Source organism: Ochotona curzoniae, unplaced genomic scaffold, assembly GCF_017591425.1.
Source record: "Ochotona curzoniae isolate NIBS_2020 unplaced genomic scaffold, NIBS_Ocur_1.0 contig_2723, whole genome shotgun sequence".
NCBI lineage: Eukaryota > Metazoa > Chordata > Mammalia > Lagomorpha > Ochotonidae > Ochotona > Ochotona curzoniae.
The window spans coordinates 15,998,346-16,022,549 of NW_024465573.1; the positions used below are offsets into that span (position 1 = coordinate 15,998,346).

A 24,204-nucleotide genomic window follows, 5' to 3' on the forward strand; every position below is an offset into this window, starting at 1 on the left:
ACACATGTGCTCTTCATGCCACAACGGAAAGCCATTTGATAGAAATAAAAGATACTTATGGAAATTAGTAAGTAAAGCTTTTGTTAAAGATATGAAGTTGATGTTTTATAAGGAATGTGGATTTTTAGTATATGAATAAGTTAGGCTCTAGGTATAAGAATGTAAACTGCCTGCCAGTGTACAATTTTTTAAAAGATTATTTTTATTGGAAAGGCAGATATACAGAGAGGAGGAGAGATAGAAAGAAAAATCTTCCAAAAAATTGAGTCATCTCCCAAGTGGCCGCAACAGCTGGAGCTGAGCTGATCCGAAGCCAGGAGCCAGCAGCTCTGGTTTCTGAGTCTCCCACGTGGGTGCAGGGTCCCAAGGCTGTGGGACATCCTCAAGTGCTTTCCCAGGCCACAAGCAGGGAGCTGGATGGGAAGTGAGGCAACCAGGATTAGAACCGGTGCCCATATGGGATCCTGGCACATGCAAGGCAAAGACCTTAGCCACTAGGCACCGCACCAGGCCCCCAATGTACAATTAAATAAGACTCCTTGAAATGCAAGGCATTCTGTTATAGTATTCATCACTGGAGTTGGGAGCAATAAAAAGTAATAAAAAGCAAAAGCAAAATTTCCTGCAAGGTCTGTTTTGGAACCAATGGTGCTGATTTCTCGTCCCAGCAGTCTACATTAGCAGGCGGCTTGAGTCAGATGTCAGAGCTTGAAATCTAGGCCTTATATATTGCCCATAGGGTGTCCTCTGTGTGAGAGTACTTCCAAAAGTTCATAGAAAAATGGGCTTAAAAAGTAAATTCACTTTGGTGCTGAAAAGCTTTGAAATTCATGTATATTTTTTTATAATATGAACTTTTAAAAAGATTTTTATTTTTTTATTGCAAAGTCAGATATACAGAGAGAAGGAAAGACAGAGAGAATGATTCACTCCCCAAGTGACTACAATGGCTGGGGCTGTGCCGATCCGAAGCCAGGAGCCAGGAGCCTTTTCTGGGTCTCCCATGTGGGTACAGAGTCTCAAGGCTTTGGGCTGCCCTCGACTGCTTTCCCAGGCCACAAGCAGGTTGCTGGATGGGAAGTGAAGCTGCCAGGATTAGGACTGGCGCCCATATGGGATCCCTGTGGGTTCAAGGCAAGGACTTTAGCCACTAGGCCACAGTGCTGGATCCTATTATATGGATTTTTAAGATCTTGGGTGTATGGAGTTCAAAATTTTTGGCACCAAAATAAACTTACCTTTTAATTCCATTTCCAAGAATCTTTTGAGGTGCCCTTGTACGTTAAGAACTATGTTGTCTTTAATGTGTGTAACTGAGGTAGTGTAGAAATTAGTAGCTTAAGGCAGTTTTTCCTTCTTGTTTGACGCAGGCCTCGGTTAACAGAAAGATACAAGCTGCACTTTAAACCACATTCCACCACTGTCTCCACACTACCTTTAATACCAGTCACCATCTTCTGTAAATTACTTTTTTTTGGACCTTCCAAGAGGAAGTTAGTGTCCATTTTAAAGAATTTTATTTATTTTCATTTTATTTGAAAAACAGGAGGGAGGGAGATGGGAAGGTGGGAGGAGGGAAAGAAGCAGTGAGAATATCTCAGGTACTGGTTCACTCTCCAACTTCCTAAACATCAGCTACAAATGGGGCTGGGCTAGGCTGATGCCAGGAACCAGGAGCCCAATCCAGATCCCCCACAAGGGTGACAGACCCGCCCCACCTGCTGCTCCCGATGAAGTGCATTAGCAGGAAGCTGGACTGGAAGCTGAGGAGCTAGACAAAGCCCCTCCTCCAATGTGGTGGTGCTCTACTGCTGTCTTAAGCACCTGCTGACAGGCCATGATTACTGATGCTAAAAGCAGCTTCTAAGAGGGGAGATCGTGCGCTGCAGCGCTCTGGAGGGGGCTTCCGAACAAATACTTTCTTGTCATAACTGGAAGTGGCACAAAGTGGACAAAGAATGGAAGGAAACTAACACATGGGGTGAAAATGGACTCAGAGGCGGTTTACAGCTGGGCAGGACCCTATCTGCTACAGTCTCAGGCTTTCCGTTCAGAAAAACCATGATGCTGATAAAACAAGCTAATATTTACCTAAATATTTACCTAAAACAAGCTAATATTCAAAGATATTTGGTAATAGCTGCTCAAATACTGCCATGCGCAGCCGCATGATGGCCACTGGGTGACGTCTTGTGTACTGTTGTCCTTCACAGCTTGATGCCCATCCCAGGGCTTGTTGGAGCTGATGTACACAGGACGCCGAACGTGGGCTGACTACAGCTCTTCTCTCGAGGGCTTTTTCCTGTGGCACTGGCAGAGGGAAATGTCATCATCCGGCTGAGGCACGAGTTCCATTCCCTCACGTACTTTGGGTTTGCTGGACTGGCGCTTGGCATATTCCTGAAATGTGTATTTGAAGGCAACAGAAAGATTAGTCCACACTTCAGTGCCTACTGCCCCATACCTCTACTTTTCTAGTTCCTGTGTCGTTTCAGACTCAAACCAATGGCTTATTCCATTTGCGTGCATTTGAACTTGAGTAGCCATAAACTCTTCTGCCATATTTGAGAATCTAGCAAGTGACCCCGGTACGCAATTTTATGTGTTGGTGGGCATCGGAAAACAGGGTGGCCGAGCCTACAGTTCATGCTTGAACGAACAGCTCTCAGGATCTGCTCCACTTGTTAAATGGATGACTGGCTTTGTAGGATACACAAACCAGCAGAGAAAGATGATAAGCTTCTCAAAGTCAAGCCAGAGGACTAGACAAGTGTCCCCGGGAGGCCGGCGGCTGCACATATTTAACAATGGTGACAGGCCTTTGTTTGACATGTTGTCCCACCCCAGGCATGGACCGAGACATTCCTACAAATCAGATATTTCATTCATGGGCTCTGTGCACATATAGTGGTACATTCCTGGCATGGTGTCAAATCCAAGAAAATGTTGACACAAAGAGGTGAGCCAAAAATATTTTAAAGAAAGATTCTTATTAAAATCAAAGCTGGACAGGCAGAGGAAACAAGAGCTGCTCATAATAAATGATGGTATAATTTATCCTTTTATTTTTCTGAGAGAGGGTAAAAGCCACGGGCACATGAGAAAATGTATTTTCCCAACTCAATGTGTATTTATTTTCTTTCTTTCTTCCTTCCTTCCTTTCTTCCTTCCTTCCTTCCTTCCTTCCTTCCTTCCTTCCTTCTTCTTTCTTTCTTTCTTTCTTTCTTTCTTTCTTTCTTTCTTTCTTTCTTTCTTTCTTCTTTCTTTCTTCCTTCCTTCCTTCCTTCCTTCCTTCCTTCCTTCCTTCCTTCCTTCCTTCCTTCCTTCCTTCCTTTCTTTCTTTCTTTCTTTCTTTTTTCTTTCTAGCGAGATCTTACTGAATGAACCACAAAGCAGTTACTTAAAGATATGGTCCACAACATCCTGTAGATTTGGCACAGGCTGTTATAACGGGTACAGCATTTTTCATGTTTGATTGCTTTAGGTAGACACCAAGTATTTTGCTTTTCACAGTGTACTGACAGCAATGAATTTTAAGCAACAAGGAGGAGGAATTTCAGCAAAGTGAGCTTCATGACCTCTAACTAGTTCAATTTTCTCACTTTCCAGGTGAGGAATAATACTGACATTCACAGAACATCTGCACAGAAAACCCACAAGGTGTTTCACAGAGAGCCATGTCAAGATGGGAGAAGCTTCTATCCCACATTCCTAAGGGCTTCAAGCACTGTTTTTCATAATACTGTGGATTAAAAATAAAAAAACAAACAAACAGAGGCCACAAGAGATTCACAATAGTCCTATCTTTGCTGTGGCTGGTTCTGCAACAGTGCTACCAGATGACCGTGAACCGCTTGGGAAGAATCAGACCCCACGCGAGGTCTGCGGGCACCTGACCAGCTGGACGCATGTTCTCCACTGACCTGTAGGACGCTGTAATAGTAGCAGTAGAGCCTGTGTGGCTGGAGCAGTTCTCTGGCCGTCAACTGCCCTGCTTTGGCAATCTTCTCGGCTTCTTCATCATTTTCCTAAAAAAAAGTTTTTTAAAACCCTGAATGAAAATCCCTGTTGTGACCCACAAAGAAATCCAGGGGTGAGCCCAGGGTTGAGCGTGCACAGTGTGAAACTTGGAACATAATGGAAATAAAACAAGAATGAAGTTAGGAAAATACAGTGCCTCCATAAGCATCCCTGTTAGAGACATGGTCACGCAGCTGGGACCCAATTCCACAGCTGCAGTAACCTTCCTCTGCACCTGCTGCCGCAGCCCCCCTGCAGCCTGTGATGATCTCGGCTCTTCCTAACTCGCCAGCAAGCAAACCTGCAGTTCTTCTCCCATCTCTCCAGCCTTGCCTTGTCCGCTTGAGAACAGAATGAGTCTGTTCTCACACTACGACATCCTTTACAAGGGCCTGGAGATGTGGCTCAGTGAGTTAGGCTGCCACCTGCAATGGGTACCTGTTAGAGTCATTACCGCTTCATTTCCAAGCCAGCTCCCTGCTAAAGGCCTGGGAAAAGCAGCAACTGATGGCCCAGGCACTTGGGGGCCCTGCCACGTAGGTGGGGGACCTGGAAGAAGCTCCTGGCTTCTGGTTTTGGCCTGGCCCCTCCCAGGCTGTTATGGCCATTTGGGGAGTGAACCGATAGATCAAAGACTTTCTGTCTCTTCCTCTCACTGTAACTCTGCCATTCAAATACACAAAATATGTAAGGTTTTAGAGTCAGAACATTGTTATAACATGGTAGTTACAATAGGCTATCTTTGTTGTAATTTAAAAATCCAGTCATTAGCACCAAAGGGCTAGTCTTGCAGTATCAGAAACAGACAAGGTGCTTAACTATATTTGTGGAAAATATGAACTTTGTGCCAGGCTGCCCACAGGAAAAGCCATTCCAAGCCACAGAATCAAATCTGCCTTAGGCATCTAGTTATTTCCATAACCAAGTACAGCTTCTTAGAATGAGAGGGTACATTTTATAGCTTTATATTAAAAAAATAAAGTTTCAATACTTTGTATTATTTTATAGGAAATTTGAGATTCTTAGAGAGGATACAGCATACATTCATTAACATCCTGTGGGTTTTTTTTGTCACTATCTTTTTCTAAAAAAAAAAAGGCAAGCCATATTTGTGAAGGGTTTTCTGTACGAGACACTTGCACTCTAGTATTCTCAATCTCTAGTTTGCATTTCATATGTTCTTGTTTGTGTGTGTAATTATGCATAGTACTTCATTTAGAAAACCTATATTCTAGAACACAGAATGGGTCTGATGTTGACAGTTTCAAAACCATTCATACTTCCTTTGGTTCCTTTATGCCAAACTGATCTGTGCAGTTACGAAACTCATATAACTGTCTAAAGAAATGAAATGTTACTGTCTAAGGAAATGAAAACTGTGGGATACATACCTTGGCCCATTTCACTTTCTCTAGTACATCACTAAGATTCCTTTTAATGGGAACATAATGTTTCCAGGGCTTCAGTGCCATGTAGAAATGTTCGTAATACGGCGAGTCCTGCTTCAGAACCAGGCTGTCGCCCAGCATGAGATAGGGGTATCTGTAAGCAGCCACAGTCCCATCCACATTCACCTGATACTTGTACTGAGGATGTAAACAAACATAAAACAAGCAACACTTTAACAGTCATTGGCTCTACGTGGCTTCTCATCAATACTGTAACACTAAACACAAAGGAATTATGATTGCTTTCCAACTTGCATGTTGGAAAGTTTTATAACACATTTTTCCTTCGCATCAAAATCCTAAGGAATCTTTAGTGGATGGGTTTTAAGAAATACAATGCACACAGTACTAGGTTTTCTACTTTCGCCTATAGCTACAGTGCCGTGATGTGCTTTAACAGTAAAATGTTAAACTTGTGACTGCTACTAAACGACTATATTACTATAATAGATAGGGGAGGGGAAACAGTGGGAGGGAAAGACGAGGAGGAAAAAATGGGATGGGGAGGGTGGAATACCTGTACTTGTAGTACTGTATCATGGAAAATAATAATAACAATAAGATAATTTTTAAAAAGAAAAAATACAGTGCACTTAAAAACAAGATGATAAATAATCTCAGGAATCAGAAATGAGTGTCTGTTTCAGTTATGTCAGTGATGGGGAGATCCAGATTTATACCATCAGGTATTAAAACTGGCTGTTAAAATTATTAAAATGAAGGGCCTGGAGTGATGGCTCAATTGGCTAATATTCCCCTGGCAAGTGCCAGGATTTCCCTACGGGTGCCAGTTCATCTCTTCGCTGTTTCACTTCCCATCCAGCTCCATGCTTCTGTCCTGTGAAAGCAGTAGAAGACAGTCCAAAGCCTTGGGACCCTGCACCCACAAGGGTGACCCGGAAGAGGCTCATGCCTCCTGACTTTGGATCAGCACAGCTCTGGCCATTGTGACCATTTGGGGAGTAAACCAGCAGATGGAACAGCTTTCTTACTGTTTCTCCTTCTTTTTGTAAATCTGCCTTCCCAATATAAATACATAAATCTTTTAAAAATTAAAATTGAATAGTGATAATAATTCATATTTTCATTTACATGTTATTTCATTTGTTCTTTATCTTTAACCTGTGAAACAGGAAGAAGGCATTATCTTTATTTTATAGTTTTAGAGTCAAGAGAGAGAAATGTGGAGAAGTACATACTTTGTATATTTACTGGATCAATAACTTTTATTTACATATCAAAAACATCTTTTGTAGGTATTAGGCCTCAATCAGTTGTAGCAATATGAAGCAGGTATGACTAACCTTCCCTCCCTTTCTGAAATCAAGAAACTTAGTAAACAGAGAAATGCGTTGCTCTCTATTGTCTGTGTTCACACCTCTTGTTTTTAATACATCAAGTCACACTGAAATTATGAGGATATTCTCCCAGATATGGTAACTAATTTATCACATTATTCCTATTTTTGTCTCCTTTGAAGTTCTGCTAACATTCTGAGGACCTTGGCAGTTTAGAGACCAGAGTTGGTCCCGCCTTCATCAACAGGGCAGGATCGGAAACAGGAGCTAAGTCCTGATCCCATTTCTTAGCTTCAGATGTGGGATTCACACTCCATAAACAAAAGAAATTTGAGATTACTTCATTTCTAGTTGATTAAAACAAATTGAAAAAGAGAGCAAGAGAATAACCCCAACTTGACCCTTGTACTATATTTTGAGCACCAAACTTATGAGATATTTGATAAAGTTAACATCAACAACAACAAAAACGGAAATCACAACTTTCTGTGTCTGATAAGAAAATGTAAAAGCATGTGTCAGTTCACAAGATAGGAGAAATTTAGACTTAAACAAATTTATTCCTTCATAACCAAACAGGAAGACTGAAAGGCATACCTTAAAGAAATCAAAGAAACCTATCAACTTGGCTTTTCCAAGCTCTTTTTCTTTCTCTTGGAAAAAGAAATATCCTGTAATTCCTGCATCTAGTAGCTGCGGATTCTCTTTGGAAAGCTGTACCAACTGGAGCCTCTCCTCTCGGCTATCTCTACCTCTGAAGAAAGCTTTCTCTGTTTTATTGATCCAGGAAGGGCCTAGAAGTTTGAGGCCACAAAAAAAAATATATGATTATGAAGTTGACATTTATATGATAAATACAGACACCTTTAATCTACCACTGCTAATTAAGATGTTAAACCCCTTCTAATCAACAATTCATTTTTAAAAGTAGATGCTGAAATATATGGAACTGGGTCTTAATTTGCTTGAGATAACTTTGAAGTTTAGATTTTTGAAAGCAGTCCTTTCATTTGCTGTATTAACAAATGCTCTGATTTCATCCACTTCTCAACTGATGAGCTTTCACATAAGAATTGGTGCTTTCTTTTGTACACCACCAACAAACATCCAAAATGACACTGGACCAAGCTCAAAGCAAAAAGAGATTTAATGATCTGTCCCATTCACAAAGGCATCAGCTTCTCCCACCTTCTGTGTTTCAAAACTAAACTTGTAATAGGCCTTTATTCTTAGACAAAGAGGCAAGAAAGAACTGTATAACTCAGCAATGCCCACAATCTTTAGCACTTGACACTGCTCAGCATTCTGAATGTAGGAAAGACGATACTAGGCCAATAGAAGAGAAATACATCTTATCTTTCCTGGAAGGGAAACAATCTTAAGTGTTTTGATTAAGCTGCAGACAAACGTCTTGTTTAATGCCTGTCATGTGTTCCTTAGAACATATCATAAAACACAGAAATTGGAGGGAGTTACAACTTTACTGTGCTAGGACACTGCTTAGAAATGCATTGTTATCAAATTAAGTCAGTTTTAGCTTCATGTTATCTTTAGAGTTTACAAAAAATATATCAAATCATCTTTACTAAATAAGTCTACTGAACCATACGTTATAAAAATAAGGCAGGGTTTGTTCTAGTCAAGGAGTTTGGTTTATTGAAAGGTGTGCTGTGCCATACAAGGGTAAAGTCACCAAATGGGGGGAGGGTGAGAAATCAGAAACTAAAGGATGGGGAGAATTCCTTACAAAACATTAGAAGCAATAATATCTAAATTACACTGTTATCACCATTCTCTCAAATTCATGTATCATTTATTACTTTCAGAAATTCTTTCATCTCAAAAAAAATTTGTTCATCCCACTCAGCATTATAAAGGCAGTAGAACTGGAATTCAGTTACAACTTTACCAAATACAAATTTTTAAAATGGTATTTATAAGTGATCAACTCAACACAGTCTCAGTTAAAGTAGGTGTGGGCATTAGTACCTTAAACAGCATTTATCTTTAATTCCTGGACTAGAAAATTCCTAAACAAACCCTTGATTTTTTAGGGTGCTGTTTTCCTTTATTCTTGGTTAGCAAATTAGAATGGTTATTTAGTTAATATACATTTCCTCTGGATAACCCCCGCACTTTTCCTGACTCCGTACTTTTTCTTAAAGATTAACCTTAACATACCTGTGTTTCCCTGAAGAGAGAGGAGATCATTTGTAACACCCCTCATTGCTTCAAGTGTGGAATGAGTGATGTCATAGGTTGGAAGGATAACATCTCTTGAATCCTGGGAGCCACACCATGAAATGATTGGTACAGGGCCAGGGGTTTCATTGACTTTTCGATGCTCCAAGGGCCAATCGCCAAGATTGATATAAAATTCTAAGTCTGGGAGGATGACCTAAACAAACAAAAGTGTCAATCTCAGTGCTAAAAAGACCTCCTTCTTCAGTACTAAGCACTGCAGTTCTTTGGCTTTTCAAGTATTTCTGATAGAACCGACCATCTGAAAACAGAAGAGAATATTTCTCGACCACTGGAAGTATTGGAGAACCAGAGATGAGGATGGCTCAAGGCAAATTCACTTAACCAGGTGTCAGCTGACTATGGAGTAGTTATAGTTTAGCATTACAGCAGTGAAAACCAGGCTCAAGACACAAAATGATAGTAGGGCGAAGGTGACCGTTATTTAAATTAAGAATGGACCTCAGCCACACATTCAGGAGACTGAAGAAGTTATATCAAAAACTTGGGACATGGTATCAGGAACTTCCTATCAGGAAAATCGTCTTGTGGTTTGGGAAATGTCCTTGATGGTCTCTCTAGGTGAAAGACCACTCTGCCTCATCAGGAACAAGAAAGGAACTTAGAATTCAACTGTGGTGGGAAAGGAGGGGATGAATAACAAGACAGAGGAAGTTACTGGGGAATATGGAGCGCCTAAAAGATGAACCAAGAATTTAGTAAGAGGTCAAGACCAGAAGATCAAGGACAGCCAGAAATTCCCAGAGGCAAGCCTGACTGTGAGTCTCATTAATACAGGGATGTCTTTTTACTTTAAAAAATGTTTGAGACCCCACATGATGGCTCAGTTAACTAATCGTCTGCCTGTAGGCACCGGCATTCCATATGGGTGCTGATTGTGTTCCAGCTGTTCCACTTCCCTTCCAGTACCCTTTTCATGTCCTAGAAAAACAGCAGTAGAGGATGGCCCAAAACCTTGGCAGTGTGCATGTGAGTGGGAGACCCAGGGAAGGTTCTGGGTTCCTGGCTTTGGATCAGCTCAGCTCCAGCTGTTGCAGCCATTTGGGGAGTGAAGCAGTGAATGGATCTTTCCCACCCTGTGTCTCCTTCTCTCCATACAAATCTGCCTTTCCAATAAAAACAAACACATCTTTAAAAATTGTTTATGAATTTTAAAGGGACAGATACACATAGAAACTCCCATTTATTGGTTCCCTCCTCAAATGTCTGCACAAGCTTGGGCTTGGCCAGGTCAAAGTCAGGAGCCAGGAAGTCCAGCTAGGCTTCCCAAGTGGAAGGCAGGGAACCAAAACTTGGGTCATCACCTGCTGCCTTCCTGGGAATGCAACAGCAGGAAGCAGGGATGGGGAGTGCAGCTGGGACTTGATCCCAGATACTTCAGTATGGGATATGAGCGCTCTAAATAGTGTCTCAACTGCTCCACCAAATGCCTATTTTTTAAATGCTAGGATTTTTATTTGTTTCTTAAGTATGTGTTGGTTTTTGTTTTCTTTTTCATTTCTTCATCAACACATTGGTTATTCAGTAGTGTGTTATTTAACTCCATGGTATTGTAATGTTTTTAACTTTATTTCTGTTGTTGATTTTGTTTTATGGCTTTGCATTTAAGGAAATGTATAGTAACTGTGTAATGGAGACTATCATATCCAGATGTGAAGATACAATGCAGTATGCATCTCTACTTCCAAATCAAAGATGGACTCCCAATGAAACTGTTAGACATATCTCAACAATAGGATGCTGGACTGTCTGACATTGCGTGTACCCACAAAGTCAGGATATACTTAAATAGCAGAATGATGGATTTCCCACTGCTTATGAAGGACTATAGCATTGTAATAATATGAGGGAAATTAGTCTGGTGGATGGAATTTGGGGAAGGGATAAGTGAAATCCCAGGGCCTATGGAATTGTATTATAAAACTAAAAATAAAATAGAAGAAAAATAAAGTATGTGTGGGTACAAAATAATCCCTATTACCCTATCCTTCAATAAAATGTGTCATGCTCACTATTTTAAAGAGGCACTTGAGATAAAATGAGGGACTGGTTTTGTAGCATAGTGGGTGTAGCCACCACCTGCAATGCTGGCATCCCATATGGGTACCAGTTTGAATTCCCAGTTGCTTCACTTCTGATTTAGCACTCTGTTAGCGGCCTCAGAAAGCAGCAGAAGGCGGCCCAAGTGCTTGGTTCCTGAACCCATGGTGGGGACCTAGAAGCAGCTCTGGCTTCTGCTTGGCTTAATCCTGATGGTTATATTCATTTGTGGAGTGAATCAGCAGATGAAAACTCCACCCCTCCCCCCACCCCCCGTCTCCTTTTCTCTGTGTCACTCTTTCTTTCAACTAAATAGATCAATCTTAAAAAAAATGAAAGAAGGAAAATACTACGTTCAAATCATTTTGAGGAGAAAAGAATGGCAGAGGGGGGAAAGTGAACAGGGGGAGTATTAAATGTGGAAACTTAAAGAAGTGCCTGTGAGGCTGTAACATCCGAGAGCTGACGGAGATTTGGGGTGGGGGCACCTTATGGCCTGGCTACTGGGAGCGGCTTCAAGCCACTTCTTTTAAATCACAGCAAAGAAGTTTCATTTTCATATTTTTGTCATTATAATTCTGAACATTTAAGTGCTATAATGAAACAATTCAACAATTTGACTGTCGAGGTCACTTCTTTTATCCTCTTACCTTTCTTGCCAGTGACAGCAAAATCTCATCAGAGAACATTTTGAAGTCTGTGTACTTCCCTAAAGATCTCCGGTAAATGCGATTATCGAGAATAGTATAATGAACAACGGCGCCCCTCTCATCCCCAAACCTCTTAGGGATTTCTTTTAGCATCTGCTGAAGATTGATGCTGGGGAAGGAAGCAAAATCCTTGGCAATCTGAGGTTCCTCAGTTGGACAAGAAAGGGTTTTCTGCCAGACGTGGGGCTCCTCCTCCGGACACTCACAGTACTCGTGGTACACTGGTCCTAGGGGCACAAGGCACAGGAGACCATGTTTCATTAGCAAGCACACAACACAGGGAGCTGTTTTTGTCCCTGATGTGAACGCGGGGGTGACTTCTTGGTCAGTTTGAAGATTGTCCACAGATACACTCCCCTAAAGAAATCTTGGTCAGGGTTGCATAGTCCTGACTATTATCCACTTTTGCAAACACCACGGACAACCCAGTATAGCACATGCTCTCTTCTCATCTAGTCTATTCCCAGGCAGTTAGTTGCCTGGTAAATTCATTTCTAGTGAGATATGTATGGTTGATGAAAATAAAACAATTTTGGCATGGCGCGGTAGCCTCGTGGCTAAAGTCCTCGCCTTACACATCTGGGATCCCATATGGGTGCCAGTTCATGTCCTGGCTGCTCCACTTACTCCTGCTTGTGGCCCGGGAAAGCAGTAGAAGATGGTCCAAAGCCTCAGGACCCTGCACCCACGTGGGAGACCCTGAAGAAGCACCTGGTTCCTGGTGCTAGCTCCTTGGGTTGCTAGGTTCTGGCTGGTGCGGCCACTTGGTGAGTGAACCAGTGAATGGAAGATCTTTCTCTATGCTTTTCCTTCACTCTGTAAATCTACCTTTCCAATAAAAATAAATTAACATTAAAAAAATAATTTGCCTTTCAATAAGGAAAAAGAGATGATGTTAAGCTTTAGGCTTCATAACAGCAGGAATGGTACCCTTTAAAACAAAAAATCAAGACGGCTTCTCCTTCATCAGCACATGTCAAAGAAGAAATGTACACAGCTAGTTGGGGAGAGCTCTGGTACTGCAACTTGAACTGATCAACCAGAACATTCAATTAAAAAAACTAAACAAAAATTATGTGAATTTTATATCTTGTTGCAATACATATCTATATTTTACATGAGAAAAAAATTAAAAAGCAAGACATTTTTTTTAGGATTTGTATTTTAGACCAAAATGAGTAACAGGGACTGACCTATCTAAAAATAAAAACAACAGATGGAATATATGAAACAGGTGCTGAGACACAGGACATGCAGCAATGTGGGATACAGGGCAATGAGGCCGAGAGGAGAAAACCAAGGAAAGTGAGTCCTGGAGTTGGCACAGTTTACCATTCAAAGCAATTTCAGGCCAGAGTGGGGGTGGGGTGGAAAAGCAGGCAGAACCTTACGATCTCACTGACTTGCAGAGCTGCGCTCAGTGCTGAGGGATCAAGTCAGCTATAATTTCTAGGACAGAGATGTGCACATACAGAGAACCCCCAAGATCTGAATAGATACTTACCACAAGAGGAAATACTAAATGGCTATCAAATATATGGTATCACTAGCTAGTAGGAAAATGCAAACCCAAACCACAATGAGATATCATCTCACTCCAGCTGGAATGACTGTTATCAAAATTGCACGAAAGAACAAATGCTGGCAAGCATGCCGAGACAAGGGAAATGCAACACACTGCTTGCCGGGAGCAAATTAGTACAGCCACTGTGGAAAGCAGTGTGGTGGCTCCTGAGAAAACCACAAACGAATGCACTACACACACGATCCAGCCATCTCTTCTGGGTATACACATGCAAAGGAAATGAAGTCAGCTTATCAAAGAGGAACCTGCACTCCCATGTTCACAGCAGCACTATTCGAATAGTCTAGCCATGATGTCAATCTAGGCGTTCATCAATGGAGGACCAGATAAGGAAAACGTGGTATCCATATACAATGTGATGTAATTCAGCCACACACAGACACACACACACCAAAACCAAAACCAAAACCTTAGCATATGCAGCAAAACTGATGGAATTGAAGATTGTAATGTTAAATGAAGTAAGATACAGGAAGACACATTTTCTCTCATTTAGAAGTTAAAACAAATCATAGTTAGATACAAATTCGTATGTATGTATTAGATCTGAATTTGATAAGTAATTACTAAGTGTTGGGAAGGGTTGGGGAGAGCCCAGGAGGTTGGCTAATTCATGGGTACCAGAACAGAGCAGGGTGAAGAACAGTGGTAACCATGGTTCATGACAGATTCTACACTGCACTCATTGATCCTGCGAACAGTAGAAAGACAAGGACACGGAAATGCTAACTGTCTATTATGATCACTTTACACTGTGTGTAAGTCCTGAAATATTGCAGCATATCCAGTAAAACTGTACAAATATCCATGTTAATTCAAAATTGAAAGATAAATGTAAAAAACTGAGTTCCAACTAGGTAGACAATGTTCATTTGGTGGCACATGACTTCAAGGACATCACACACCATTGTGGAAGGCCTGTGACGTACAGCTAAGCTTGTAAAATCACTTACCTTTCAAAATGTAAGGAGACTGCGCCACGTGTTCACCGTCATACAGCACCTCTATTCTTAGACCTTCACTCACAGTTTCATACATTCTGTATCTCACCAAAAATGTTCCATCATTCCTGTCCAAAGGCTTAGGGACATGAATCCGGACTAACTCTTTAGGAGAAAGAGATTTCACTACTACTTTGAATAACGTTTCACCTGAAAAAAAAAAAAAAGAACTCTATGATTTCATCATTATCACATTATTGGACAGAGGCCCTATATAGAAGTCACTTTTTGTGGTAGTATCAATGGTAAATAAAATCTTTTCAACTTGGAAGAGCTACAACTGACTCATGTGTTCAAACGAACGCTTTGATTCAACATTTGATTCATAAAGTCAATAATGACTTATTGAATGAACGAAATGGATTCATTAAAAAACCATTAAAGCCAAAGTAGTTGAAAAATCCATACACTCAAATATAAACTCGAAGACTAAGTCTTCAATGGCATTCACCCATCTCCTTGTGAATTATACAAGTTCTCTTTGTGCAGCATTTAAGTATCTAAGAACTCTAATTTCTGAGAAAATGTCTCCCTTTTTAAATTCAAATTCGAAGTTATATTTCTAAACCCATTTCATGAAAAGCAAATCATAATTACCAGACTCTATGTAAACACACACACGATTACATATCTTTGGAAAATAACGGCATTTACTTGAATCTGTTTCTTTACCTTGAAATGAATAAGTTACAATATGATATTCTCCTCCAACTCCCAAATTCCTTGGATTTTTTTTTTTTGATTCGGCTAAAAAATTCCTTCTTCACAAACTCACCTTTCCTATCAGCAGATTCATTCAGGCTTTGAAGCAACACCGAGGGTTAGTGTTTCTGTGCTCTAGGAGTATGCTTTGCAGCACTTTGTATGGAAAACACTGGGAATAACACTGAAGGCTCCGCATCACAGGGTAAGCCAAGGACGCCGTGAGTCTCTGAAACCCACTGTCCCGGCAAATAGTAACCTGTGACCGAAGTTGTCTTTCATCCCACATCTATCCTATTATTATGAATTAAGCATATTTAATAGAATTTTAAAAATAATTGAATAATGCTATATCTCCTATTCTTAGTTTCCAAACCCAATCAGTATATGATTCTACTTTCTTTTGAACTTTAAGGATTCTATTTTTTTTTCTCCTGGCTTAGGAAAACGTTTTCCAGCCTCTTCAGCTTAGTAAGAAGAAGGTGGTAGCTAATTTCTTGCCATTAAGTAATAAGCACCAAAGTTACACATTTTATGATGTCAGAAAAAATATGATAAAATTATGGAAGAACATTCTAACATAAAAGAGCCAACAAAATATAAACTAAACATAGGGAATATTATAAAAAGATAAAAATTGAATGTTAATTGAAATCCTATAAAACTCACAAATTATTGCTTTGCATCCTTTCCCACTTCGGTTTGAAAATCAGGAAGGTGGGCTCTGGAAATTAGAAAGTTACTTCCGTTGCTTCCTCTCCAAACCGGAAAGAGCCAAAAAGAACTTTTTGCCTCCTAGTTAACTTTTCTTATTCTCTATAAAGCATTATTTTAATAAATAAACCAGGTACGCGATAAGACTGTTTTTTAATTATTTGAACTTTGTATTGGAAAGAACTAGACACTCAGAAAAAAAATCCTATAAAGATGCCTCATTATTTGAGGATTGAAAATGGTAATTACATCATTGCTTTCTCACAGTTAGAGCAATTCTGTCTGAGGTAGTACCTAAAAGTTGTATTTTAAAATGTGTTGGGTCCAGCATGATAGCCTAGTAGCTAAATCCTTGCTTTGCATTCTCCAGGATCCCATATGGGCTCCTGTTTGTATCCCGATGCTCCACTTGCCATCCAACTCCCTGCTTGTGGTCCGGGAAAGCAGTCCAAACCTTTGGGACCTTGTAACCATGTGGGAGACCTGGAAAAAGCTCCTGGCTTCAGACAGGCTCAGCTCCAGCCTTTGGAGCCACTTGGGGATTGAACCAGCAGATGGAAGATCTTTCTCTCTGCCTCTCGTTCTCTCAGTATATCAGCTTTCCCAATAAAATAAAACAAAATAAAATAAAATAAAATAAAATGTATTTACAAGTATAAAACTATAATAAAGCCACTGAAGGCACAAATATATATACTAATTATTATTGTTTTTATAGTATTCTTAACTCATTTGCAAAAATGATTTGTTTCAATCAATGCAAAATAGCATTTATTGGTACTGAAATAGAAATTAGCATTTTTTTAAGATTTGTTTATTTTTACTAGAAAAGCAGATTTACAGAGAGAAGGAGATAACGTACAGAAAAGATCTTTCATCAGCTCGTTCACTCCCCACATGGCCACAACGGCTGGAGCTGACTTGATCCAAAGCCAGGAGCCAAGAGCTTCCTCCGGGTATCCCATGCAGGTGCAGCGTACAAGCTTTTGAACCATCTTCTACTGCTTTCCACAAGCAAAGAGCTGGATGGGAAATGGAGCAGCCAGCACACTAACTGGCATCCATATGCATTCTAGCACATGCAAAGCAACGTTCTAGCCACTGAGCTATCATGCCAGGCCCAGAAACAAACAATTCTAACTGCATATAAGAAAAAGGTAAAGGGGCATTAGAGTCATGGTGGATCAAGCTACTGCCAGTATCCCGTGTAAGTGTTGGTTCAAGTCCCAGCTCTTTCATTTCTAATCCAGCATCGTGCTAATGTGCCTGTGAAGGCAGCTTAGAAGTACTCGTACACACATGGGAGACTTGGATGAAGCTCCTGGCTTCAACTAGCCAGGGCGCTGTGGTCACTTGGGGAGTGAACCAGTGAATGAATGATCGTTCTCTGTCTCTGTAGTTCTGCCTTTTAAATAGATAAATAATCTTCAAAAGATAATTGAGAAGAGTAAAGTATGAAATGACTTCAAATGGAAGGAATGTGAATTCTTATTTGCCCTGGGAGCTAAAAGAATCAAATAAAATTGAAAATCAGCTTGAGCTTTCTACTCCACAGATTTCAATTTCATTTAGGAAGAACAGAAAGATGGGAATTCTGTCATTGTGTAAACAAAAGGCAATATGGACAGCTCACATCCATAGCATCACAAATTCTGAATACTATTGATGTGGAAAAAATAACAAAGGCATTTCTTACAATTTACTTTTTAACCTCTATTATGGGCCAAAGATTAGCTCATCCTTTATATCATATGTATTTTCTTTTAAAAAAATTAATTTATTTATTTGAAAGAGTTACAAAGAAAAAGAGACACAAAGAGAGAGGTCTTCCATCTGTGAAGCCAGGAACATTCGGGTCTTCCACATGGATGGCAGAGGCCCAAACACTTGAGCCATCCTCTACTGCTTTCCTTTCTTTCTTTTTTAAGATTTATTTATTTATTTTAAATTGGAAAAGCAGGTTTGTAGAGAAGGAAATAAAAATCTTCTGTCTGCTGGTTTACTCCCCAAGTGGTCACAATGGCAGGAGCTGTGCCAATCCAAAGCCTGGAGCCAGGAACTTCCTCCAGGTCTCCCACATAGTGCAGGGTCCCAAGGCTTTGGGCCATCCTTGACTGCTTTCCCAAGGCACAAGCAGAGAGCCAGATGGGAAGTGGAGCAGCTGGGACATGAACCGGTATAAATATGGGATCCTGGGACATGCAAGATGAGGACTTTAGCCACTAGGCCCCCCCACTTTTTCTTACGTCACTACCAGGGAGCTGGATTGGAAGTAGAGCAGCTGGGAATTTAACCAGTGACAATACAGGATGCTGGTGTTACAGGTGGCAGCTTATTTGTTGCTATGCTATAGCACTGACCTCCATACTTCCATACATACTTTTTTTTCAAAGACTTGAAAGTACAGAGAATGAGAGACAGAGAGAGATCTTTCACCTGTGAGTTAACTCTACCCAAGTGGCTACTATGACTGTGCTGGGCCAATCCAACACTGAGAGCAAGGAGCTTTTTCTTAGGTCTGCCATGGTGATGCAGTGGTCCATGGACTTGGGTCATCCTTACTACTTTCCCAGGCCACTAGTAGGAAGTTAGATCAGAAATGGAGTGGCCAGGACTGTCGTCTGAACTGTCATCTACTTTAGATTCTGGTGCCACAAATGGAAGATTAGCTTGCTACACCATTGCACTAGCTCTAGAAAACAAGTTTTTTTAAAATAACTTTCTTTCTTCAAACGTTTCAACCATTCCTCCTTCTGTCCTTTCTTATTGATCTACAGTACTTACTCAGTCCCACGGCCAGACAACATTCTAGATGCTTGGAATAAAACAGCATCAACTAGACTTGGGGAAATGTTCACATTCAGCCAGTGGAAAGAATAAATACAGTTATGGTGGGGACAGCATTGTGGCTGAGCATGTTAAGCCACCCCATGTGACGCCTGGTATCCCGTATGAGAGATGGCTTGAGTCCCCGTTGCACAGGCTGCTGATACAGCTCCCTGATAATGCTGGAAAGGTGGTGGAAGATGGGAAAGCAGAAGGGTATCTATACATCATCAATCTTTATTCTGTTTCATTTAGATCTTGAAGATAGAAAGATTTGAGGATGTGCCAAAAGGACAGAAAATCTAAGAAACTGGTGGGGTAAGCTTTCCGTTACCACAGGCAGCTTTGTAACTGCATGCTAGGAATCAAGTGCCTGGAAAGGAAACAATGGAAGAGACTGCAAGTACAGTGGTCTGAAAGGTCTTTGGCAACTTGGTAAGTCGCTAGTGTTCTTTTTTAAAAAAATATTTATTTTATTTTTATTGTAAAGTCAGATATCCAGAGAGGAAGAGAGACACAGAGAAAGATCTTCTGTTCAATGATTCACTCCGACCGCAATGAAAGGAACCACAATGACCGGTGCTATGCTGATCCAAAACCAAGATCCAGGAACTTCTTTCAGGTCTCCCACATGGGGGCAGAGTCCCAAGGCTTTGGCCCATCCTCAACTGCTTTCCCAGGCCACAGGCTGCAAGCAGGGAGCTGGATGGGAAGTGGGGCTGCCGGGATTAGAACCGGTGCCCATATGGGATCCCGGCATGTTCAAGGCGAGGACTTTAGCCGCTAGGACACGCTGTTGGGCCCAGCTAGTGTTCTTTTCTCACAATTTCCTTTCCTGGTTAGGAAAACATTTGAATCAATTTGGAGAAAAATTTTCTGGGGGAAGTAAAGAAGAATATGAAAAAGGAAAAATTCCTAATTTCTTGCTGTAACCAGTGAGAACACAGATAAGTATAGAAATCAGTTCTTTTTCTTTATTTTTAAAGATTTATGTCTTTTTATTTGCAGATTTTTACAGAGAAACAAGGAGAGCAAGATCTTCCATCTGCTGGTTCATTCCCCAAACGGCTACAATAGCCAGAGCTGAACTGATCCAAAACCAGGGGCCATGAACTTCTTTCAGATCTCCCCCATGGACGGAGGGAGCCCAAAGTCTAGGGCCATCTTCCACTGCTTTCCCAGACCAAAAGCAGAGCTGGCTTGGAAGCAGAGCAGATGGGATACAAATCACTCTCCAAGTGGATGCGAGTGCTACAAGCAGAGGACTAGCCTGACATTATTAATCTATGTGTTACTTTAAATTTTTAACATTTTAAATTGTGGTAAAAAAAAGTGCATGAAATTCAACAACTGAGTCACTTTAAGTATATATTTCAGTAATATCAAGCATATTCACAGTGCTGTGCATTAAATGCCCCAGAATTTATTCTTTCATCTAAGAGGCATATAAAGAAAAAGCTCTCATCTACTGTACATTCCCCCAAAGCGTGGAATGGCTAGGTCTGGGCCAGGGTTGGAGCCAGGTCAGGAAACTCAGGCCAGAGTGGCACACATGGGTGGCAAGAACTGGCTGCCTGAGTCATCCCTTGCTGCCCCCTTGGGTCTGCTTTAGCAGAAAGCTGTAATCTGGAGCTGGAGTTAGGAATTAAATGGAGTCACGGTGACATGGGGGCTGTGGCATCCCAAAGGGCAGCTCAACTGCTTTTTGTTGATATTTAACATACATGTTTGGAAGTGGATTGTCATGCAAGTGGATTGTCACTCCCCCAAAAAATCTATGTATATGCTTATGTTCACATGTATACAACTTTGAGTCCCTTATTGTACAGTGTTTCACATTTCAGTCAGAGAGACAAAGAGAGGGAGACAGACAAGAGCTCCTCCTTTGCTGGGTCACTCCCTAAATGTCTAACAGCTAGGGCTGCCCAAGGCTAAATAAACCCTGATGCTTGGGACTCAGCATTTCTGGGAGGGGGTAGGAACCCATGTGCTTAGCTCTTTTCCTGGTTTCCCAGCATCAGGAAGTTAGAAGTGGACACAGAGTGAGTGTTCAAACAGAAGCACTATCATATGAGAGGCAGGTGCACCTGCGGGGTCTCTACTCCTGTGCCCAATGCCCACCTCCTATTTAAATTTATTGGATAATCAGAGTCAGAAAGAGAGTGACAGAGACAGTTACCCAGCTTTTAATAGAAGCAAACTGTGGCTGATGCAGCCCACTGGCTCTTTTTTGCAAAACCTGTGAGCCAAGAAAACTTTTTTACATTTCCAAATATCGGAATGGGAAGGGAGGAAAGCCAGAGATGAGGAACACTTTTGAACTCGTTCCCTGATCCTTCAAAGAAAGTTTGCCCAATCCCAATACACTCTTGGAAATTGGTCAGCTACATCACAATGATCCTATCCTAATGCAAACAAAGCCCATGAAACCAAAAAAATCAGGGTCTAACTGACAGACATCAAAGACGATTTTGGAAATGGCAACCAGTCACATACAAACTCTCAATCACACAGCAACTGGCACTGACTCGGTTAAGGAAGGCATGAGTTCTGTTACACCCAGCTCAGAGACCCACAGTGGCCCGATTACCCAGTACTAAAACCTGTGCTTGGTATTCAAGGCCCTTGAAGATCTCTGCCACAACCCGCCAGCAGCGTCTGCTTAGCATCATTAAATGAACCCATTCCAGGAACATTACAGCTCCCTACACCTGTGTGTGCACATGCTGGTGTGTCCACCGGGACCTTGCCCAGCAAACTCTGCTCCTCTCTGCTTCTTCAAGTCCTCCCAGCCTTGCAGCTCTTCCGCGTTTCTCCTCTACTCTTTCACTGCCCCAAACACACGTTCTGCGACTGATTGCAAGTCCGGCATTTTCATTCTTATAGCCCTAGCAGAATAGCCGCCACACACACAGCCAGCCAACCACCATTTCTTGAATGAATGGAATTTTAAACATGGAAAGTGAATGTTTGTGTCTTAGATTCTCTGCTTTGCGTCATCTGCTCACCCCCTGCCTGCTCCTGCTCCAACTTCAGAGGAGGGGACTCTGGGTCACTCCTATAAAGTCCGTTGATAACACAAGGTGCCAGCCGGCTGGAGCCCTACAGCCCTACGCGTAAGACACAGATTAGCAATCCTGACTGGCAACAACTTGAAACCAGCAGGGCAAGTCGAAAGGAGCTGCAAGTGAAGATGTGAGCAACAAGGGAGGCAGACCTGGTAAAAAGGATTCAGGACAGGGTCCACCCTCCGGTGTGGGAAATGTTCTGGGACTTTCTACTGAGTTTCTCCAGCAAAAACTGAGAAGAAACCAAAGCTGGCTCCTTGGGGCCTACTGCCTGACATTTCATAAAAGTTGGCATTCCTGTTTCAAACCCATCAGGCCCCTGCGATGCTGGGAGATTCTGGGAGTCGATGACTCATCGGGCAGGCACGCCCTGCAGGCTCCCACAGTTGAGGCCGAAGCCGGAGGCAGCTGGACAGGCTTCCATCGCAACACCCGGGCCCATCCATCCGGCTTAGAGACCGTGGCCGGGCCCTCGGAGTCATCCATTCATTGCACAAACTTTCGTGGCGACTCTCGCCTGCCCGTGTGTCCGGAAGGGAGGTGGAGGCGCAGCGAGCATGGGCAGAGCCCAGAGAGGATGGCAGGCCCGGGGGAAGAAGGACGTCACGCAGCCCGTGGGCCGGTTCCCGGACGGCGGGGCGCGCGTAGGGGAATGGGCAGCGGGGCTAGGGAGGCCCGCGCGGCTGGACGCTACCTGGGGGCGAGCGAGTGAGGTTCTGGCCCTCCGAGTTGACCGCCTGCACGTAGAAATAACGGACGGGCAGAACGACGTCCGCCTGCAGCCCGGGCCCCCACACCAGGCTCCGCGGCGCGCTCACCCGCGCCTCGGGCACCCCGGCGGCGGCGGCTCCCAGCAGGGCGAGCTGCAGCACCAGCAGAGATGCGGCCCGGGGCAGGCGGCGCATGGTGGCCGGGCCGCTGCGCTCCGACTCCGCGGTGGCGGCGAGGCGGGCTCGGGAGCGCCGCGGGCCGGGGCTGGGACCCACCGGAGGCGGGCCGGAGCTGTGCGCCGCCGCCCGCTGCCTGGGGGCGGGAACTCGGGCAGGCGCCAGGCCAGCGTGCGCGCGCCTCCTCTTCCTCCTCGCCAGGAGGAAAAGGGTGCAGAGTGGTTTCCCCGCGAGACCGAGGGTGCCTGGGTGCTCCCCGCGTGGCCGCGGGTTTGCCACGGCTTCCCTCACCTCCCGTAAACCGCAATGCCTGCGACTTGGTAAAGGACGCAGACCTGATAGTCCATGTTTGGGGAGCAGAGAGAACCCTTCTTGCGGGAAGAACTTGGCCGGGTTTGAGGGAAACGCCTTCCCCAGGGAATCACAAACCTTTACAAGATGCAGAGCCAAAGCCACCTGCCCGCGGTCTGTTGTTTCCTCTGCTCAGTCTGACTGGAGTGATTCCCTTCACTGCTCCTCTTTTCCTCATTTTTCCTTTTAACCCACAGCACCCCCACACCTCTTGGTCAACAAACTTGTTGAGTCTCCAAGCCGTTTGGGCCAAGTAAAAAAGTGGGCCCTGGGGCGGCAGCAGACGGAGTGGCATGGCAGGCCTGTCTAAGCCTGGTAGCCGAGATTGCCCTCAAAGCCGGAACCTACCTCTGGGAAGGGATGTGAATTGTTGGCATTGGCCTGCTACCACTGCTGTAAGCTGAAGGGGGATGCTGGAATACAGCCTGACGGGACCTAAAGGCCGGTCTGCCCTCTCTTCTGACCATCCAGTTTACATTTTGTTCACTGCTTTTCCTCTTTTGTGTGTACTAAGGTCTTGAACCAATTGGAGGGAAATGTCAATTATTCTAAGCAGAGTGTGCAAGGAGAACTCATTTTGGAAACCACATAGTATTTCTGTACCCTCTTGGTAGACCTCAGTCCCAAGTCTCTACCAGGCACCGTGCCACCTTCGGTCCTTTTCAGCTTTGGCTTAACACACTGTGCCACAATGCCTACCTTAAGCCAGCGTTCTTAAAAACCACCTGTATGTTAAATCTCATTCAATGGCCACCAGTAATATTGGTTTGGATACTTCTGCCATCCTCCCCTTTATATTTTTCCTGAAACTTTCACGACTGAAAACCATCTCTTGAGAATATAAGTAAAACCAAATCAAATAGTGCATCTATTTAAATCATTTATTTTAACAAGGCATTATTTTAAATTTACACAGTCTTGTAACATATTTCATTCCTGGAGAACAAATATGAGACTAACTACGTAAAAAGATTATTTGACAAAGTTTTAATGAAAGCGCTAACAGCTTATTGTGTCAGAAACACAGAACTGGCAGTCACACAGAGGTATAAAATGGCAATGCATTCACACATGTAAGATATGTACATACTTACAATGCATATTAAATAGAATATTCTGGAGCATCATTCTAAGAATAAATTCAGCAGTCAGGCCTGTGATGGAGGATATTAAGTGTTAGCACCCATCTTCACCAACTTTCTGTCTACACAAAGAAGCTTTGCTAGTAACAGTAGGAGTTTTACTAACATCAATGTATTTATAATGTAAGTGTAAATTATTTAGAGAAACAT

At 42.6% G+C, this 24,204-nt stretch overlaps 1 protein-coding gene across 3 annotated transcripts; it reads right to left on the reverse strand.

Annotated features, from left to right (window-relative positions):
* Positions 1-1,423: 1,423 nt before the first annotated feature.
* POGLUT3 (protein O-glucosyltransferase 3) lies at positions 1,424-22,589 on the reverse strand. Of its 3 annotated transcripts, XM_040976897.1 has the most exons (8): positions 22,369-22,589; positions 14,317-14,514; positions 11,719-12,005; positions 8,948-9,164; positions 7,364-7,560; positions 5,412-5,606; positions 3,924-4,028; positions 1,424-2,400 (listed from the first exon to the last, which is right to left on the reverse strand). In XM_040976897.1, the coding sequence occupies exons 1-8, from the start codon at positions 22,577-22,579 to the stop codon at positions 2,275-2,277; spliced, it is 1,536 nt and encodes a 511-aa protein (XP_040832831.1). In that variant the 5' UTR covers positions 22,580-22,589; the 3' UTR covers positions 1,424-2,274. The 3 variants fall into 3 exon arrangements, with proteins under 3 accessions (XP_040832831.1, XP_040832832.1, XP_040832833.1); XM_040976898.1 differs by lacking the exon at positions 3,924-4,028; XM_040976899.1 differs by lacking the exons at positions 7,364-7,560; positions 8,948-9,164.
* Between the last annotated feature and the right edge of the window lie 1,615 nt (positions 22,590-24,204).

Bases quoted from the DNA above. Each gene is read 5' to 3' on its own strand.
- POGLUT3 (XM_040976897.1), bottom strand. From the start codon at position 22,579: ATGCGCCGCCTGCCCCGGGCCGCATCTCTGCTGGTGCTGCAGCTCGCC. The intron at 9,165-11,718 runs GTAAGAGGATAA...TTGTTTGTTTAG, and splicing joins TGCTGTCACTGGCAAGAAAG to GTCATCCTCCCAGACTTAGA. The intron at 2,401-3,923 runs GTCAGTGGAGAA...TACACATTTCAG, and splicing joins ACTATTACAGCGTCCTACAG to GAATATGCCAAGCGCCAGTC.